The 20,639-nt window shown below is 41.7% G+C and overlaps 2 protein-coding genes across 2 annotated transcripts in view; one reads left to right on the top strand and one right to left on the bottom strand.

Annotated features, from left to right (window-relative positions):
* capza1b (capping actin protein of muscle Z-line subunit alpha 1b) overlaps positions 1–3,818 on the top strand; it is a 7,060-nt gene extending 3,242 nt beyond the window's left edge. Inside the window, exons 4-10 of the mRNA XM_032520512.1 lie at positions 125–188; positions 278–484; positions 572–651; positions 1,632–1,710; positions 1,814–1,885; positions 2,185–2,247; positions 2,378–3,818. Of these exons, the coding sequence (XP_032376403.1) occupies positions 125–188; positions 278–484; positions 572–651; positions 1,632–1,710; positions 1,814–1,885; positions 2,185–2,247; positions 2,378–2,518 (706 nt within the window). The 3' untranslated portion in view covers positions 2,519–3,818. The remainder of the gene's footprint in view (positions 1–124; positions 189–277; positions 485–571; positions 652–1,631; positions 1,711–1,813; positions 1,886–2,184; positions 2,248–2,377) is intronic.
* Positions 3,819–3,900: 82 nt separating this feature from the next.
* cttnbp2nlb (CTTNBP2 N-terminal like b) lies at positions 3,901–18,934 on the bottom strand. Its single transcript, XM_032520511.1, has 5 exons — positions 18,811–18,934; positions 16,442–16,549; positions 8,090–8,341; positions 7,466–7,573; positions 3,901–6,404 (listed from the first exon to the last, which is right to left on the bottom strand). Exons 1-5 carry the CDS (start codon positions 18,814–18,816, stop codon positions 5,106–5,108), a joined length of 1,773 nt encoding a protein of 590 aa, XP_032376402.1. The 5' UTR covers positions 18,817–18,934; the 3' UTR covers positions 3,901–5,105.
* Positions 18,935–20,639: the final 1,705 nt, after the last annotated feature.

Genomic DNA, 20,639 nt, shown 5'->3' with positions numbered 1-20,639 from the left:
ATATATATATATATATATATATGGCTTGTGTTCTCAAAATGGTCAGTTAAAACATTTGCTTACAGCATTTTGGTGTTGTGTTATGAATGGCTACTTTACTTATTTGCCCATTCTGTTTGTCCAGCTCCTTTGCCCAGTACAACATGGATCAGTTTACTCCTGCCAAACTAGAGGGCTACGAGGAGCCGGTGTGTTTTATGCTAAAGTGATAGTGTAAGTATATTACAGAAGTGCCAAAAGCCAGCCTATTTCAAATGTTCCTCTCCCTTATTGATAGGTCCTGATCACAGAGCATGGTGACTTGGGTCAGGGACGTTTCCTGGACCCCCGCAACCGCTTGGCGTTCCGCTTCGATCACCTAAGAAAAGAGGTGAGCGACGTGCAGCCATATGAAGGAGAGACGGCCCTGAAAAGCTGGAGAGATGCCTGTGATACTTCCCTTAGTGCCTACGTCAAAGAGCACTACCCTACTGGAGTCTGCACGGTAAGGCACAACAATTGTGGCAAAATATTCAACTCAGCAATAGACTACATTTTACCCATACTTACCCTTACCATCTGTGTGTTACAGGTATATGGCAAAACAGTTGATGGTCAGCAAACGATCATAGCCTGCATCGAGGGACATCAGTTTCAACCCAAAAACTTCTGGTATAGTTACCTCCCTGCAAACAGCTGTTTGAAAGCTTATATGAATATATGTAAATGTGTTAGGATATGTTGCTAATCTTTTATAACATAGCTTTATCACAAATTTAACTTTACAAATTAACAGATTTACATAGTATATCTTTTTTTATTTTTTTATAAAAGTGAAATAATTGGTCCCTCAGTAAAAAAACTATCCATGCTGTTGAATTAGATACGGTTTCTGAATGTCCTCTGCCTTCAGTCTCTGTGTGAGCTGTTCAAAATCTGCACGGCTTTCTACGTCACTAGCCGAGACGAGGTGGCTAACCGTAGCACATGCTAGCGCTAGCATGCTAGCTCGTTCTCAATGGCACTGCTACAACACACACTAGTTCACCATAATCTACAAAAGAACTACTTCCATGTCCCTGTTCTGCAGGTATTCCACAAGTGCACCTCGTTTAGAAGAAGTCTCCCAACTAATCCTGCCTTGTACTGACCAAAGTTGGAGAAAGTTATGTAGCTGATGTGATCTTACCTAACTACTGCGCATGTGAAAATCCCAACAAAGATAGTATAGAAGTGAGATGTCTCACTCTGTAGCTAAACTGAGACCTAAACACACAGCATGAAACGAGGAACTGCAGCAATGTGCAGTGCAACAAATATATGGTGTTTTTTGAAAATTAAACCATGTAAACCTACTGTGGTACAACCTCAAAATACAGTTATGAACCTGAAAAAGAGCATAATATGAGCGCTTTAAAGCTGGGTTAGGCATTTTCTTTTAGGGCATCATTGGACAAACAAATCATAACACAGTAGATTTCAGAGTATTGTAATTCAAATGGTCTGAAAGACTACTACATTTTGGCATCTCTGACTTGGCTCAAGGTCTCACTCTTCTGGCGTATTTTAAAAATTCTACCTCCCTCAGCTTTAAGCTTCCTGATGCTGCTGTCTGTTTGTAATGTAGGCTTCTCATCCTTTCTCTGCCACAGGAATGGTCGCTGTAGGTCAGAGTGGAAGCTAACCATTGGTCAGTCCACTGCTCAGGTGGTAGGAGTGTTGAAAATCCAGGTGAATTCAGTGAGCTCATCTGCATAAATGATAAGTAAGTTAAGGGGGACTATTTAAAAAAAATAAACACCAGCTTACTAATTAATCTTTTCTCTGTCTCTAGGTGCATTATTATGAAGATGGGAACGTGCAGCTGGTTAGCCATAAGGAGGTAGAGGAATCAATACCAGTGACTGTAAGTAAAAAATGTAATATCTAAGCGTTTGTGTCTTTCAGCCATGGTTTCAACTTTATGCTGCTTACAAGTTTGATACTGTGTCAGCTATATATATAAAAAAAAAAGGTCATCCATCTCTTTCAGTAGTATAAAAGGTGATGATTCAGAATCAGAAATACTTTATTGATCCCCGAAGGGAAACTCTGTTACAGTTGCTCAGATATTAGAAATGTAAGAAATATAAATAAAGAAATATAAGGAGTGTGGATATTTACATAGTTAAAGGTATATTAAACTTGTATGTGTGTTTGAAACAGAATGAAAGTCAGACAGCCAAGGAATTTGTTGACATTATAGAGAATGCCGAAAATGACTACCAGGTAAGCTGCTTTTTACCGACTACTCGTTTGATATACTTTTTTTTAAATTTCAAAATGTAAATTTGCATTTTGAAATAAAAAAATCTAAAAATATTATACCTATTTGTTTCCCTTTCATTTTTGCCCTCAGACTGCAATCAGTGAGAACTACCAGACCATGTCTGACACCACCTTTAAGGCCCTGCGTCGCCAGCTGCCTGTCACACGCACTAAGATCGACTGGAATAAGATCCTCAGTTACAAAATTGGCAAGGAAATGCAGAATGCCTAGTCGAAGGTCAGGCACTTACCGTGGAGATGCACGCTCCACTAGGCCCACAACCCGCCTAAACATGCGCAAGGACTAACCAAAGCAAAACTATACAGTGTGGGGCAAGGAATAATTGAAAAAAAAACACACAAAAAAAAAGTATAACTGAAGATTTGCAGACTATTAGGCACAGATTTCCGTCTGCTGTTGGGAAGCTGTGGTTATGGAGATGATCGTGGTTGGAGAAACTGGTTACTTCCGGGTGTGTGTTATGAAAAAGTTGTGTTGGGTCAGCGTGCAAGGCTGTGCTCAGGACTGCTACATTAAAGAAGTTAATCTTCCTTCGGCTGTATAAGTAATCACAGAACTCCCGAGATTCAGGTGTCAAAAGTTACAATATTTTACCTTAGTCAAACTGATGGAGAACTTTGATTATGTCACAAGAGAGATTTCAGCACATGGAAAGAACCAGCACCACACAAGGCAGCTGATGAGAGAAATGAAGCACACATCACTTATCAGGGTTTGATTTTGGACAGGGAAATACAGATTTTGTGAAAGTTTTTTGGTTGTCATGTATGTTGGAATCTGCATCAGTAAAATCTGGCAACATAGAAACAACTACCTGCTATTAACATCTGGGAGTGGCATAGTCCTCAGCATAGCTCTGTCCCTGCACTGTTGACCTGTATGTGTGTCGGTGTCTGTCAGGGCTGAGAGAGTGTTCACTTGTTTCCTGCTGTGCTCCGCTGATGTATGTCTCCATCCATGCAAGCAATGATGACAGAATTAAGATAAATCAACTTCTAGGCTGTTGCATCAATAATGCACTCTCTGTTCTGTTACTTTGGCAACACCAGCTTTATTGCTGTACAGCTTTTTCTTTGTGAAAGAAAAATACTCATTAACCAAGATTTATTTGCCAAAATCTCTTTCCTATGGTAAAGAACTCCATCATCCCACCCATGTATGCAAATTTCTATTTTAATATGCTGGTTTATGTTGGAGTCTTAGGACATTGCACTGAACTATTCTTAAGTGTAACAAACGGTGTAATGGTCAATGCTAAGTGAACGCAAGGCAGTTGTCATGCACTGTAAGGCAAGATTATATACTGTATACTATACATGATTTCTGTAAGGCCATATCGTACTGTGTGTTACATAATGTCTACATAGGCTGACTCTGGATCAGTTACTTGTTAGCTATACAATGTTCTGTATTCAACCCTCACACTATGCTACAATTGTGTGCCGATCAGTTATAAAGTTCAAGACTGTACTGCCCCATTCTGTTGTACAAATAAATGGACTGAACATCTTGGCTAGATTGTTATTTCACATAGCCTATTACTCAAGACCTAGAAGATTGTCAGCTGTTTTAACAGAAACACTTTGAAACAGTGAGCGTTAAGGCATGGGCAATTTATTGAAAACAGCGCTAGATGTTGCAGGTGTTCATGATATGCGTATTTACCAGAGACAGCTGATGGATATCGCCCCTCGTAGGAAAACTGTATATATCTACAGATTTAATTTGACTGACTGAAACAGTTTCAATCAATTCTTGATTTTAAAGCCAGAAAACAAAACACAGTAAACCTAAAACAAACATGTAGCACTGTTAGGACAAGACACAATACCATGTCAATAATTTGACATACTATAGAAACAGTTGCAGTAGCAAGATTTAGACCTTTAGTCCCCATTATGTTCATTGAAGGGATGAAGTTAGCACCTAGTCATGACATCGGGTAAAGCAAAAATTAACCTTCCCTGAATGAAAAAAATCAGATATACGGTATCTTACAGTAATGTAGTACAAAGTGTGTTCTTCTTTTTCAAGACAAGATTCAGTGTCATGACAAGTGTAATAGGAAAAAAAAGCACATGCATGTAGGGCTGGTCGATATGGTGCATGTGATCTTTCATAGAGAATCAACTGGAAATTTACCTTAAACTATTTACAGTATGATAGTGTTTCCATGGATATCAACATGAATTGCATAAGGATTCATTGGGGATAAAACAAACTACCCACTACTCTATTGAGAAATGATAGCTTTGCTATACATTCATATATTATATTTAGCCCTTCTACTTGCTATACAGTGTTGCCTCTGACTAAAGTCTTCTTTTTGATACTAACAGGACATGCTATTTAAGCATGAAGGGGAAAAAAGGAGTGTTGTACAATGAAATCTCGTTAACATTTCTTTCTTCAAAACCAACAGGTCTTTAGCGTGGTCTATCTATATACTGTATGAAATCTAAACACCCTTAACATAAGGTTAAAGTGAAAAACAAATGATTAATATTTTCATTCTAAAAGTTCCAATTTACAAAAAATCTATATAAAGCAATACAGACAGGAACGTTAATAGAAATATTAAATCTGATAAAAAGAAATCATAATATACTATATTTTATTTCAAATAGTTATTTTCTGATTTTTTCTCAGATTATGGTATAGAGGTAGGGGTGTAACAAACTCTTAAATTAAAGTGTATGTTACTGATTATGAGTGTTACCAAGTGTGAATTAAGGACTGGCAAAGATGAATATTACATTAGCTGTTGATTAGGACATGACCCATTATGATCCGGCCGTTAACTGCCAGAAGATAAAACCAGGTCTGGCTCATTGGCCCCTTCCAGCCCACTGTTGCTGTGTCCACAGTTACCTGTCAGCTCTGGAAACAGGCTGGTCCGAGCCGAGTGACTAGGGGAGACTGGAGTAGGACTCATGCCAGGCTTCTTGGGAGGGATCGGAGGATGATGGGTCCTGTCGGAGCGAGGAGTGAGGGGGGAGCGGATACCCGGAGATAGAGGCCCTGAGGAAGGCGACCTACCCCCAGGAGGAGTTGCGGCTATATTGCGGTAGTCTGTACCAAATGGCGAGCTGCTAATTGGCGCCAGCTTAACGCCTGATTGCTGGCTGGTGAAGCGGGACAGCACCTGAGTGACAGTGTTGCGGGCTAGCTGCTTTGCCGAGCTGTGCTCTAGTGGGGGAGGGATGGAAGAGGTGGTGGGGGAGAGGTCTCTGGGCGAAAGAGGGCCACCATGCTGCTGCTGCTCAAGCTCAGCCTGGCTCTGGAACTTGTGCCTAGCAGCCTGGAATCGCTGGTTGACGCCAGCCTGGTAGGAAGACTGATGGAAGCCTGGGCTGCCCAGGCGCTTCGCAAGGACGGGGGAGGAAATGGGGGAAGAAGAGAGGGAAGAGGAGGCTGTGCTAGAGGGAGAGTGAGCGTGAGGAGGCTGATGAAGAGGAGAATGCAAAAGTGCTCCTCCCCCATTCTCTACCACCCCTCCGTTTTCCGCTCCTCTGCCTTCCTGTGTCGATTCTGTCTCTTTATGAGTGTAATGGCCATTGACCTTTGACAGGGAGAAGGATTTAGGAGCAATAGTTATCTTTCCATCCGGCTCTGTCTGAACAGAGGTGGACATCATCATCATTTTGGAAAGCGAGTCTGTCACTTCTGTCACAGCCTCCTTTCCCTCTTCTTTGCCTCCTCCAGTTTCAGCCAACCTCTTCCTCAGCTCCTCCAGCTGTCTCTCCAGCTCCCGACTCCTCTCCTCCTCTTTCCTAATCCTGGCTTTCATCTGCTCTCGTTCTGTGTCAAACTCAGCCAGCTGCCTCTCAGACCTGGCCTCTAGCTGGACTGCCCTGCTATTCTTATCTTCAAGAACCCCCCGGAGCTTCTCCAGGGCATTGGTCTCCTCTTGGAGCAAGGTGCGGAGTTGAGAGACCTTGTGAGCCTCCTCCTGAGCCTGGCTGCTGGCTTTCTGGAGCTCCAGAGTCAGGTTTGAGGAGAGCTGTTGCTGCTGGGACAGTGACTCCTCTACCTGGCTCACTGCCTGTGCTTGTTCCTTCTCTAGCTTCCGCACTGTTGCACGCTCCACTTCCAACTAGAAAGAGAGGGAGTGAGATACAAGAGTCAAGGCGAAGCAGCTTTTCCACATTTGACCACAAGGAGGCAAAAGAGCACTGCTTTGTTACATTAGATCCAACACAGGATGAGAAACTTGCCCCTTTTTTGAAAATGATAGTTTTTGGGGTAAGACATATGAATATGTATTTTGGACTAAACCCAATACAAGGTAAATTAGGTCCACTTGAATCATACAGAATTAGGAAAGTAAGTTGTTTCAGTCAGAAGAAGGACAGAAAGAGGCAGCTGTTCTATTTGTTCCTTGTTAAATATAATATGTTGCTTGAAAGGCATGTTTATGGAAGGTTCAATTTGCTATGAGGTCATTTGACAGTGATTGGATGGCTTAAAAGCTTTGATTAGTAGTAGTAGGAAATGGAAGGTGATTAAATACAATCTAGTGTCTATGATTGGTGTACAAAAAAAACAGGAAAACCGGAGGAAGACTGGGAGACACTCAGGAACCCTTTCTTACGTAAGGCCCTTGTAAAAAAGTTTGTACAGTGGTTGATTGTGTGCTCACAGTGTGTGTGCTGCAAGCTGACCTTGCATTAGACATGGACATCCATTATCTCAGGTTTCCTGAGGCCATAAAGCCACATGGCTGCTGGACAACTAAACAATGGCTTCTTCCTCCTCTGTTTCCTATGGAACAGCCCTGTGCTTGTGCATATGGGTGCCTGTGTGTGTGTATGTATTTTAACAGGCCAAGCCCTCCACCCTACTGAGTTACACAATGGAACTGCACTGATGCTTCCATGCTCAGTCACTTGGTTTTAACTCAAAGCTGCCTTTCTGATGAAGGCCAGCGTGCAAGCAAAGGAGAGGAGAGGGAGAGATGAGGAGCATAGGGAGAGAGAGAGGGGGAAGAAGTAGAATCTCTTTAACCAGATGTGCTTGCCTGTCAGCAAGTGAGAATTGTGAGTTCTGCTAAGACTTTACCAAACATAAACACACACACATACACTGCTAAAAACACTACACTACACATACACTTTGTATTTTTTACCTTTTATCTTTTATCTATGTCAGTCATACCTGTTGCAGCAGTTTGTCTTTTTGTGTCTGCAGCATGAAGGTGAAATCATCACTCTGCGCAGACTCCTCAGCACGCCGTCGTTTCTCCTCCTCCAGATCAGCTATCATCTATCGAGCAATCCAAGAATTAGATTACGTGACATGCAGACAGTGCTTGAATTTGACATCATTCTCAAATGAGCAAATTATTATATTCTCTTTTGATTTATTTCTCTTATAAGAGGTGTCCGGCCTCACACAGTATTGCCGCTGTAAAAGGTGCCACCCGACTAATCAACATGCATAGTAGAACCTCTCCTTTTATACAAGCTTTTGTCGGATCCATAAACTCTCTAAAGAGCACTCTTTACAGTATAGAGATAAATGTTTATGAGCGCTGCTGTGATAAAGCCCTGGGTGTGGCTACTGTCTGCCTCAGTCACCCAAGCCTAGTCTACAGGAGAAACATGAAGACAAATAGATAAGCACATCCATTCGCACACACTCAACAAGCCTATTGTACAGGTGTGAGCCCCAGTGGGTCACTGGCTGGGTACTTGGGTGGTTGCAGCATATCTGCAATGAAGATATGCTGTAGAACTCCCTGGATGTATGAGGGTGTGTGTTCCCGACTGTATTACTTACCCTCCTGTGTCTGCTCTCCGCAGCAGCCAGCTGCCCCATCATCCTCTCCTGCATCTTTTTGCAGTGAGCCATGACCAGTTTAAGCACAGCCAGAGGGTTTGGGCCCACCGCCCGGCCTTGCAGGTGTGTGTGAGGTTGGGTGAGCGTGTTCTGGCGCTCCGCAGACTCGCTGTCCCGTTGCAGCGCCAGGAATGGATCACTAAGGTCGTACTGGCCATAACGCTCCTGGAAGAAAGCATCTCTGTGCTGAGCCTAGACAGACAAAAACATATAGCACACATGGAATTGTACCATTAGCAGCACGTGCTGGATCAAATCTAGCCAAGATCAGTGTAAGTCTTTAATGTCTTTAACTGTGGCAAGAAAGATAAAAATATGTCCATGGACAAGTTCAGTCCTGACTAAGAAGAAAAAGGACCAGTGTGTTTGTCTATCAGTACATGCATTTGATAGGATGAGAGCTCCTTTCCACACTGCAGAACAGGAAAAATGTGTTAAGAAGATAAAATAGGGCCCAAACTGTCAGTGCCAAGAAAAACACAAAGTAACTCATCAAAAACATTCTGTATAAATTTGGATTGACTTTTAGGTAATAACTTTATTTATCATGTGACCATTTAACTCTGAAGAAAGTGTGTCCCTGCTTGCAGGAAATCAGTGTGGAGTGATGTTATTGTCAGTGTGAGCACAAGCAGATGGTCTTTAACCTCAACCCAAACACAAAGAGGTGAGGCGCGGCTGTCCAACCCCCACCAGAGGCAGATGTTAACTCCTCCCCAGGGATGCTGGGGTGAAGGACCGGGTCATGAAATCTCACACTCACACACACACACACACACAGACACAAAAACACAGAGGTGTTTTTAATGAAGAGGTTAGATTAAACCTATACCTAAGATAGCACACGTGTTATGGGTGAAATAAAATTGAGATGGATAAAATAATGCATGCAATTTACCTACTTTCGCTTAACCATAAACTACTCATGATTGTTTGAGAGAGAAACAGGCTGGAATGACAAGCAATGAAGTAACCTGAATTGGGCCTTCTTGACCTTACTCCGGGTCACCATGCTACATCATCAGGAGGTCTCATTAACTACAAACAGTGAGTAGGTTTGAGTTCTGGAGGCATGCAGGGTCAGTGCTGTAAGCACAAGCCACAGAGTTCACTCCACGTGCCTTCAGGACACCCGTTGTTTGTCTCCCAGTGCAGACCTCATCAGACACCCCAGTCCTCTGGCCCCCTTCACCTCCCTGCCCAAACACGCATGGCACTGCATTCCTCTGCCTGTTCATCATCATTACTCAGAAAATGCCTCTCTCTACTTGAGCCTTTTTCTCACATGCTCTCAGACTGTGGCAGCACAAATACACACACAGAAGGCATCAGTGAAGAGGATGCTATATTTGAGGCTCTTTCTCTGGCTGAACAAAGAATGTGAGTGACCCTCAGTGGAGAGATTACAAGACACTGTGTCAATGCTTCCAGTCTCACACATTGTCTCCATGGCTGACCCAGAAGCCTTCAATGTGGGAGAGTGTGTCTGTAGTAAGACTGTGTCTCTTTTTCCTCTTTTGTTATATAAATGTAAATGTATGTACGCCATTGTGTGTGTAAGTTTACCTGTGGCTGTGCGCATGTGTTTTGTGCTGGGCTTTGAAATGAAGCTGTAAACCTTCATCATCTAGCTGGCGAAAAACAACTGCAGCTTCTTGAGTTAAATAACCGTTTAAACAGACCATTAAGGTACAGGCTGAGATTGGATTGTGTGTGTGTGTGTGTGTGTGTGTGTGTGTGTGTGTGTTTGTGGGGAAGTCCTAGCCTAGCCTGGTCTCCCATGGTTTTCTCTGGATAGTTCTGATCATAATGACAGAGTGTGCTTTCCTTTATGAGAGGGTGCCACAAGCAAACCCTCTCTTCAAAGTTCTAATTTCTGCCTAAGTACTGGGGACAAATATCTCTACAGCTCAGAATATATTACATGCTATCATTTCACATGCTATCATTTTATAATCAATACTTGTTTTAATTTGCACCAACTATGTAAGCGTACAATTTGTATTAAAAAAAAATCCATGCAATGTGCCAGCTGTTGAAAGCAGTGTGCTACGGTTTGGTTGAGCATCACCTTCTTTAACAGCTTTTATCCACTAATGCAGGGGTCGTTTAGTAAGAAAAGGACCCCTTAACTGAAAGAAAGATGGCACAACATATATTATATAAAATTAAACTGGGCCTACAATGACATGTAGGGTAGCCTAAAGACTTGTTTTGCATTGAATACTAAGCTATTAAATGGCCTAATGATTGCTGGCATGATTTTATAAATCATATTTTCACGTTAATCATACATGTGTAAATGTGTAAGGTCTTAGTGACGACCTTACCTATAGGCACTAACCCTATCATCAGTGGGGATTTATATTTGCTAATAATATGTTGGATACATGTTAGGACGTTTTAATTTTGAAAAAATGTAATAACACAAAACAATTATTTGGAGGCCCTCCTGCTTTGATTGTGAGGACCCCCTAGGCCTAGGGACTCCGGACCCCCCGGTGTAGATCCCTGCTCTAATGCATTCCTGCAGCTGTAGCAAGGTGTGAAAGAGAACCTGATGCTTTTCACTGGGAAATCTTCTCTGTCAGTCAGTTACCTAAAGGCTCAGGGCACAATCATGCCCTTGTGTGAGCTGAAAAGAGCCAAGGAGTAGTGTTTCCTTAAAAAGCCTGTGTACTGATTGACACACAATGAAGTTAGCAGCTCTGAATGGTATTTGGTGCATATATCCTATTACAAATGTACAGTTCAGCCCTTAATCTGACTCATACTGTGCATTAAACAATGGAATTACTATTAAAAATAGGATGAATACATGTGCATGCACATGTGTAGCTTATATGCATGTGTATGACATGCAGCTGGCACATGTTTGCACAACATGCTGCATAAGGTTCTTCCGGCATTACCGGCTGTCTCCATTGTAACATCTTAAATCCAGAAGCTTTGCAGTGGGGGTTATGGGAAAGGTATGCAATCCTGGTGAATTAGTCTACTCTTCAGAAGAACAGTTAGACACATAACCTGCTAGAATGCTCGAGCCTTTTAGTTTTGTTAAACAGCAAAATAAATGTGTATGAGATTGTCTTTGAGTTCTATAGCGCTATTTTAAACCATGAAAACAACTTTATTTGTTGAGACTCTTGCAGTCCAAGAGAAGCATAGTGTCAGGGACTTGTTAGTTGTAGAAAGTAGAGAGTAGAAAAGGAGACAGGCTAATAAAAGAAGACATCAGTTCAGTTGCAGACGCTCTAGTGTTGGATTCTGTTCAGATTTATGTCTCTGGCTTCAACGTTTTCTTGGACGAGGAAGTGAGACATTAGAAGTGCAGTTTTTCTCCTGGGGAGAGGACAACTACTTTGCTCTACATTATAGCAGAGAAGGACATATAGTCAATGGACCACTGGTCAGTTGTGTTGACCTTGGCAGGTTAGAGGGATCAATCCACTGGCAGTCACATCTGATTTAACAGAGCTGTGAGGCTGCAAACTCAATCAGACACAAAGGCCTCTCTGATCCATTTTGTTGGTGCAGGTCATAAAAACATTAAGAAATTACAGAACAGTAATCTGGGGAAACTTGTAGCAAATGCAAAATGGGAAAGTGAGACAGTGGCTACAAATAAATAACAAAGCTCATGCTTGTAGTCAGTCAAGTCCTCATAAGATTACATTTTGGAATGTATCATCTTGAATTAGGACATGGTTGACAGACCAACCATGTTTGAACTGAGTAAATCTTTCTCTAAGGTCAGAGTTGAGAAAATGTCAAAGAAATACCATGAGAACTAATTAACTACAAACTAACTAATCACAAACCAGCCCAACAGCGTACATACCGTAGTTTGGTTGAGCACTGGAAAAAGACTTTGTTGTGACAGTTTGGGGCTGGGGGCTATTGACTAGCCAACTAACCACTTATAAGGTCAACATAAATCGTTAGGTTCATAACACTTTGACAGGATAATAGTATGTAGTTTTGTCTTGGGAGGAACACAAAATTGGGGTGGTACTTTAAAAATACAGGACCAAAAGAGTAGTTCATGGAGCGGTTCGCTGGTCACTGGTGACCAAAACTAACCAGCTCCGTCCCCCCTGATAAAAATGTACAAATGGCCTACTGCACATGGTCATTTACAGCGTATTCATTCGTGGAGCCTGATGTCCTGACACATCTTCGGATAAACATTCACTCTCATTAAGTGACATTCTCACACGGTGTACCGTTGTACTGGTGATACAGTGCCTGCTTTGGGCCCTCATCTGAATGTACTGAGAACTCACTGATCGTACTAAATGTCCCCCAAGGTTAATCAGTATTGAAAATATATAACCAGTGAGTATGAGCCATTTGCACACGTTCAGCATAATTTATATCATTGCATGCTTTGTTTAAAAAGAAACAAATTAATGTAAATGTCTGCATTCAAAAGATGTGTTTACATTATGTGCAAGGCAAGCCGATGAGTCTTTAAAACAAAACAAAAAACATGCAAATGGTGCAGAGAACACAGCGAGGATTGACATTTTAAGTAGGCTTTTTGAAGTGTAGGCTACGGTGTGTGCTTAAGGCTTAAGCTGTATCCTCCACACCTCCCACCCACCCATTAACCACAGATGGCACAAAGCTTAACAAAACCTCACTTTATGGGACGTGCAATGAGACAACTTCCAAGTAATGTTTAACTGCATCAGCCATCATCATAGTAATGAAACATGGGAGCTGGTGCTCTCACCCTTTGGTCAGGCAATACATTAGGAGAAACCTAACATATCATTCATGGAACTAGGAAGTGTTTTGGTATTTCTTGAAACAGGCAAATATTAAACTAAAATCTTTCACTGATGCCAACACAAGAAAAGACAGCATTGAGAAAGCAGAGATTGGTCTTATCTCAGACTGACCTCTCAAATCACTATTCTATTTGTAGACGGCAAATACTTTCCTGTTCAGTGCAAATAGCAGCGAAGGGTGGAGCTCGTTACCATTACAGATATGGTCCTATAGTTACGAGCTGGGTCAAGGGATAAGAGAGGCTGCTATAAAAAAAGCATCCTAAGGAGAACTGTGAATTATGCGTGTGATGTACTGTATGTAGGTGTGTGTTTCTGTGCGTTTTCTGTTTTTAACGATAAAAGCAAAAAACCAAGTAACAGGTATTTTGATGTCATCTCAGCATTTTCAGGCCAAGGAGCTTTACTTTCTCAGGCCTAAGGCTCAGGCTGTTGATATGGAAGCACTTCACTGACATAGACCAGTGTGCATTAGTGTGTTATATTAGGTATTGCTTTGCTTTTAATAGCACCCTCTGTGTATGTCCCTCCTTTGTGCTTTTTCCCCCGTTATCAATCTTGACAACAAGTCCAAATTGAGCAGTGATATTCAATCTTATCTGAACAGCACACTCTAGCCAGGCCCTATTGTTGTATGGAGTCAGGAAAACACATCAGCCTGCAAAAATAGACAATGCATTTTAGGATTACAGCATACAACATCATATGGAAAGCAAAACTGGCCTTGCTGACTATGACTGCAACATTGAAACCACACCAACTTGGTGGCCTGGGTAAAAAAAAAATGGTTCAATCCATTGTCAAGTGGCAATATTTGTTTCACAGCCACAGGTACTCAAGACCACCAAGTCTTTAACAACAAATTGAAGCATACCAGGGACATATTTCAATATCACAGTGTCTTAAGTTTGTTTCCCACTGGGTTCACTTGTGTGTACTTGGTTCTTGAAAATAGTGCAACAACAATCAAGAAGGACTGACTTTAGAGCTCCCTCACTGAGTATTTAAAGGGCAGGTGCAGTTCTGTTTTCCTGGCTTTAACTGGCATTCCTTTGAGCTAATGAGAACTTGCTCTATGCTGGATTTAAGCCATGTATGCCTGAGAAAGAATAAAAATAATAGCACATTAGTTCCTGTATAGATACAGGCAATTAACAACTCCTAAGATATACCACTCCTGTTGGAATGCAGGTCCTGTTTGGGGTGTCAGGTTCTCAGCAATGTTCCCTCTAGTAAAAGTGCTCATCTGTCTCCTTAGTGATGAGAACTAAAAACAATCAAGAATCTGTAGAGACAAGTCCCAAAGGTGACGCAATCTTATAATTAAGCAAACACGGATACAGTTCCAAGTTTTCAGGAGTTTCGGGTGAAGGAAGGGTTAAAAAGTGCCTGAATACGGTTGTCCCGAGCAATCTTCAGGCATCCCAAGTACTTGCTCCTGAGAGGAGAAAATATTTGAAGTTGGAAAAGAGTGGTGAGGATTTGTGAGCCCCTTCTGCCTTTCTCAACTGTCCTCACATACAACTAAATAATGTTCACACTCACTGAGTTTGGTTATTGTTAACTGGCAACTGAGAAGAGAACGCTAGTTAGAGAAAAAGACTGAAGCATGAGAAGATCTAAGGAAACATCACAGTGGGAAAATGACAAAGACAGAGAAAGACAGACAGTAAAAAAAGACTTCTTGGGTGTCAAATCAATGACAGGCACAGACACTCAATATCAACCCCTGGCACTCCCCTCTGCAGCCACATGTCTACACACAATCTGCCCTAACTCTGGCCAGTCAGTTAAAACTGGTGTACAGGCCCCCGGTGGGAACAAGGGAAGTCAGTGACTTGAGCCTACAAATCTGTACATCCTCCCCACAATAAACACTGCAGCCTCTAACTGTGTGTGAGTGAGTGGGCAAATAGGACATGGGTCATGGTCAAACATGAAAGACCCCCCGTAATGTGGCTGTGTGTAAGGAAGAGAGAAGGATGAAAGGAGGGAGAGGGGAAAAAAAAAGCAGTTAGAGATATGGAAAGAGGAATAAGTACAGACGAGACAGCAAGGCGACTGTACAATTGTCCTAAGGGAAATGACTGTGCACATGTGCGTTGAGTTTGGGGCAAACCCTGCCTGCGTCAGATCTGGACTGCCAAGGCAAACTTCTTGTAAGTGTAACTTGCTTTGCCAATAAACCTTAACCTGATTCAGATTTTGACAGTTACCGCCATCTAAGATGCCATCTGAGCTTGTGCGGTTAGATTCTTCTGATGCTTCCCGTCAGGCCCTAGCACTAAAAATTCTCTCATGATTACAGCCTCACTTGCTTCCTAGATAAAATTCACTGTTAAGGCCTGTTCATTAGAACAAGATAGTCATGGTGGTTATTTGTCCTCATCACAACCTCAATCACATTTCAGACAATGAGTCAAGCATTCAGACCCTAAGCAGCTTCATCCAAGCATGGAGCAGCTGCTGCGGCCATGAGTGTGAGAAGCAGCCAGGGGCACGGAGAGAGCCAATCAGACTACAATCAAACACTGCAAAGCATTGTGCCTGAAGGAAGGCTATGCTCTTTCACTTGAATATGAATGAATGAGCTGCACAATACTGAGGATTTTTAAGGATTTCTTTGCATAATGTCTGATGTGCTGTTCACAATGTGCACTTCAAGCTGTCCCAGTGGACATTTGTACCTCAAAACATTCAGAAGATGCCTGAGATGCCAGTGTTCACATATTTAGCATAGCATTAATGCAAATTCTTCTCCGAATGCCTTGACAGACTACCTGGTCATCTCCGTAGTCTGTTTAACTTTCAAAACACAGTTGGATACAGCTGATTTGCCAGGGCCAAACAACTCTCACAAGGGTTTGAGGCATGCACCCAAGGCAAAGTGCCAAACAGCCACCAAAGTCTCTCTCTTTGGCCGAGGGCAAATTTTGTTTCTGCAGCAACAGGAGTTTCCCAAATTAAAATAAATGTGAGCACAAATAGCTTCTCAAGGCACATTTGACACAACCCAGGTATGCACTGCAGTCTGTCTGAACTGGGTCTAGACACAGTGTGGACATATTCAGGTCTTAATAGTGCCTGAATTGAAAGAAAAAGGGTAAAAATAAGAAACACAGATTTCAACTGGTCTGACAAGGAATAATGTTGGTGCTCTGGTGGAATAAAAGGCCTGGGAAACCACAATGACTCCCGCGCCATTGTCTTCACTAACTCTGCTTCCTAAGTTTCCTGTTTACACAAACCCTCCCTGCTAGCTCACATTCTTTTGAGGGGTGTAATACTGAAACAGGTTCATTTCAGTGTATCAGACAGTCAAAAGAGCATGTTTTATAATGGTTGCTACAAGGGCTATAGTACTATTTTTATTTTAGTTATTACTATCTATGTCCACTATGTAATTATGCTGCTAAATGTATGTGAGATGCGCTGCAATGTGTATAACAGAGTCAACAGGGGGATTTGTGTGTATCAGATGTAGAGGCCAACTCACCCTGAGGGCATGTATGACCACATCCTGGGCCTCCAGCTCTCCCTCCAGGACACTGAGGAGAGTCAGCAGCTCTGCTCTGCTTAGAGCCTCCACGTTCATCTTCTCATCCTGAGTAGACAGAGGGAGTGAGACGGAATGAGAGAAATGTCTATTCTTTCTGGTTAGTTTAATTAAATAAAAGACGCAAATGAACATAAAATGCAATCCGAATGATCTACACAGACCCAAGGAATAAAACTGCTTTTGGGTGTACATGGATTTATGTGTAGCATAGCATTTACCACCAGTAGTGGCTTGTCTGAGTGCCTTTAGTCAGTGAGTGATAAGATGGGACTTGAGGTCCCATCTGTGGCCTCACTGGGTTGTGCTCAGGGTTGTAAACAGGAAGTAATTAGCATATTTGCATGCTAAGTTGCTAAGAGACTGAGGACAGTTGTCTGCTCTATTTGCTCCCCACAGCGAAGATTCAATGTGCTTCAAACACCAACAATGTTAGGTCAATGTTTAAAACATTTTATTTGGCACACACTTTTAAGGTATTAGCCATCCCGCCCACACTCTATCCACCGTATCCTGTGATTCATCAGTTAGGTCCATAGTCATAGGACACAGTCATAGGATTCAGACATAACACACTTTGCACAGCTGACATCATCCTTAAAATTAAGAGAAAGACAAAACACAGTTGACTTCATCTTGGGTGAAGTCGCTTTCAGAATATTATTATTATTATTATTATTATGCTTTATAATGGCACGGCTGCTCATTGGAGTGTTAATCATGTTTGACAAGGTAGATGCAATTTGGGAAGTCAGATAATAGTAATGATCAGCCAGACTCTTAAACCTCACCTTGTTCTCTCTCACACACAAAATGAATAAATAAAGTGACATCTAATAACAAGCTCAGCCCAGGGTCACAGTATGTAGTATGCTTATTTGCTGTATAACACGTACAAGAAACAACTCCAACAACAACTCCAGTGGAGGAATCGTTCCTCTGGTGATGCTCGTCAAACCATTCAGTAATCCCTCAAGCCATGTATGGAAGCATCTCCATTTGTTATATTATTCCACACATTTGTTGTTGTTTTTTGTCATTTGTCACCCATCTGTATCACAAGTGAAAGCAACTGTCCTCATCTTCACTTTAAACAAACCTTTCCTCTCCTCAGCAAAGGTTGAATCTCAAGTGTAGCTACTGTTTACTTTCTTGCTGAAGCTTTCACATTCTTCAGTGCATTCTGTGGCGCACCACACATTCAAAGCAAAGCAACAAAGTGTGTGTGGCATCTAACTTGTACACACACACACACACACACACACACACACACACACACACACACTTAAGTTAGTTTAGATATTAGTGTGTGTTGGAGCTGTTGGCTGTCAATACTCTATGTGTGTCACCCGATATCTGTAAATCAGCTTCCATGGAAAATCATTCCAACATTCCAGGAATGCCCACACCATGGGAAGCATCACTCAAGAGTAAATCCCTGAATCCCACTCTGTAGCCCGCATGGTTTCAAATCAGTGTTGCTTGTGTTGTTTGGATATGTAATGAAATCATAAACCGGCCAATATCTTACAGTCTTGTCATTAGATGGCACATTCATGCAACCCAGCAAATGATCATCAAGCCAGATTTACAAGTTTCTATAGAACAGCATTACAACCAAATGGAAAACACTAGTCTGTGATGAGTGTCAAAAATGCATCCATGCTTGTGTGCATTCAGACTGCAGTTCCCAAAGAAATTCTGGGTCAAACTTTACTCATCCAGGCTCATTAACCAGGAAAGACCTGATGTGTTCAATGTCCGAACGGGCTGCTCAGCGTGTTCAAAGCAATAAATAATCGCAGCGGTTGCCCAGGAACAGCAGAGGATCCACCTGCCGTCCTGGGCCTTTGTCTGACACAAGGGACTGCCATTATTTTCCGTGCAGGCAACATTCACTTCAAGTGTCACAAACATCACAAAAACACCAACTAAGCTATTTCCAATATAGATTTCCTGAAGTGATAATGTTAAAATCAATACTGCATCAACATTACTGAAGTACCCATTTTAGCCAGAAAATGAACTCAACATAAGACCCCATGGTTCTCAGCGATAGTTACTCCTGTCTGATGTATATATTATTTTAGCAATTTTATTTACCACACAATCCTACCGACTTTGCGGCTGTAAAGTTTCACTTAGCTAGGCTAACCAGAACGAGCAAAATAACAGGCTGGCTCAGAAACCTGTCTATGGACTTGTGCTAAATTGCATTCTTACTTTAAAAAAAAAGCCCGATCAAATTGGAGGGTTAATTTTCGGAAGCCATGTAGAAAATATTCCCACAACCTTCCGTGCAAACATACCTTCATGCGCTCTGTTCTGGCCGCATTAATTGTTCTCCAAATCCAGCAAGGCTCCACCACAACATGAATCAAAGACGTCCACTGTCACAGGCGCTCTCGCTCTGAGGCGAGAGCGAACAACAGACGTTCAGTGAACAAGCCGCCAGCCAATCAAAGGAGCGTAGTGCAACAATCTGACCAATGGATGACGGTATTTTCGTTAGAGGCGGGGATTAGGGCGCTCCCGGGGTTGTGGGATAAACCTCTTTGTTTGGGACGTCCAGTGTTGATTTCTATCCGTTCTGTGCAACAGTCTATGATTCTGTGTCCCTGCGTGAATTTCTCAATTGTTTGCATAGTTTGCCTAGTAGTGGTACACTATAGTTGCATGTTTACTATTTATCATAGTAACTTCTAAGTTTTAAAACTATGGGTGCACACTAATTGTGAATTTTGTGATACTAGAATATGTCAATTAAAAAATGATAGGAAATTATGCTCCTGCATAGACAATCCGTAAACTTGCAACGAGATAGAGCAGGATATTTCTCAGAATTTCCCTAAAAACGCCTCGTGGTGGAGAGGGCTTGCATCGTCTCACACTGTGTATCAACCAACTCCCCCTAATGACCAAATGACAGTATCGCAACCTAATAGATAGATAGATATTTATTGATCTAAAAAAAAAGGGAAATTATGGTGGTAAATAATGTGGCCAAATGTCGATGCTGTGTGGCCTACCGCATCGTGTCTGGGTTGTGAGAGCATGTCAAAAGTGTCTTGCAGGATTTCAGTTTAGTTTCCTAGTATAAATATTAACTCGTGCCGCTTGTGGATCAATCAAATCATAATTTAGTGGACAATACTGACACTTTACTGATTGATGCATTTCTAAACTAAGGTTTAGTGGAGTTGATGTATGTCCATTTGTGTCTCAGTACAACATTACACGTCCTGCCACATTGGAGATCATGATTGAAAATAGTGAAGGAGGAAGTGCTGGTTTTATAACATGGGAGTATGTGTCATAGTCGGATTCAGCCCCTTGAAGCAATGTCCTAACATTTAAAACTAGGCCAGCTATTCAGTGAAATAAAATAGGCCTAGAGAGAGGGTTGGCATTGAATAGTCTAATCTTTGTTCTTTACATCTCCTTCTATCTTTCTCTACTACCTCTTTAGACTCGGCATATTGAAAAGTAGGAACATAAACCTGATAGATGAGATTTTTTTGTGAAAGGATCATTGTGGCTGAAAGGTTAAGATTTCCACAATAGTGTTATCACATTATGCAAGCTTCTCACCTCTGCACACACCAGGCCTACCTGGTTTTTTACATGTGAGACTCTGATGAGGGAGTATTTCAGTCAAGGTTCAGCCTGTTGTATTACCCTATGAGCCAATCTGGGAAACACAGCCATCAGGTGCACGCATACAATTGATTAGACACACCATTCAGGTTTAAGGAGTATACAAATGCAGCAGAGTTTGTTTCCTGTACTGTATTTTCTGTTCTTTTCAGATTTTTTTTTTTTTTTACCATAATTGTAACCTGTACTGGATACAGTATGTTATGTTTATCTGTTCTTTGCTGATCCAACAGTGTTATGTACACTACTGTAGTAGCTGTATGAAAACTGGGACATGTTTTGTTCTGATTCTCCATGTTGACATGTTGACTGATTTTGGTATATGAAGAAAAATAAATTGTTTTTTCCTCAGTCAGCAGCATTGGTCTTGTGTAGTTTTGGTGAATGTATTGTATATTTGCACTTTCTCTGTGTACTTTATTTACAGTACTCTAATCATTAAGAAATATAATTGCTAAAAGTGTTTTAGGTTAGCAACAGC

The sequence above is a fragment of the Etheostoma spectabile genome, chromosome 7 (genome assembly GCF_008692095.1).
Source record: "Etheostoma spectabile isolate EspeVRDwgs_2016 chromosome 7, UIUC_Espe_1.0, whole genome shotgun sequence".
Classification (NCBI taxonomy): Eukaryota; Metazoa; Chordata; class Actinopteri; order Perciformes; family Percidae; genus Etheostoma; species Etheostoma spectabile.
This window is presented reverse-complemented; position numbering and strand designations above follow the sequence as displayed.

Bases quoted from the DNA above. Each gene is read 5' to 3' on its own strand.
- cttnbp2nlb (XM_032520511.1), bottom strand. The intron at 7,574-8,089 runs GTAAGTAATACA...ATTGCTCGATAG, and splicing joins CGGAGAGCAGACACAGGAGG to ATGATAGCTGATCTGGAGGA. The intron at 6,405-7,465 runs GTATGACTGACA...CTCTCTTTCTAG, and splicing joins AAGACAAACTGCTGCAACAG to TTGGAAGTGGAGCGTGCAAC.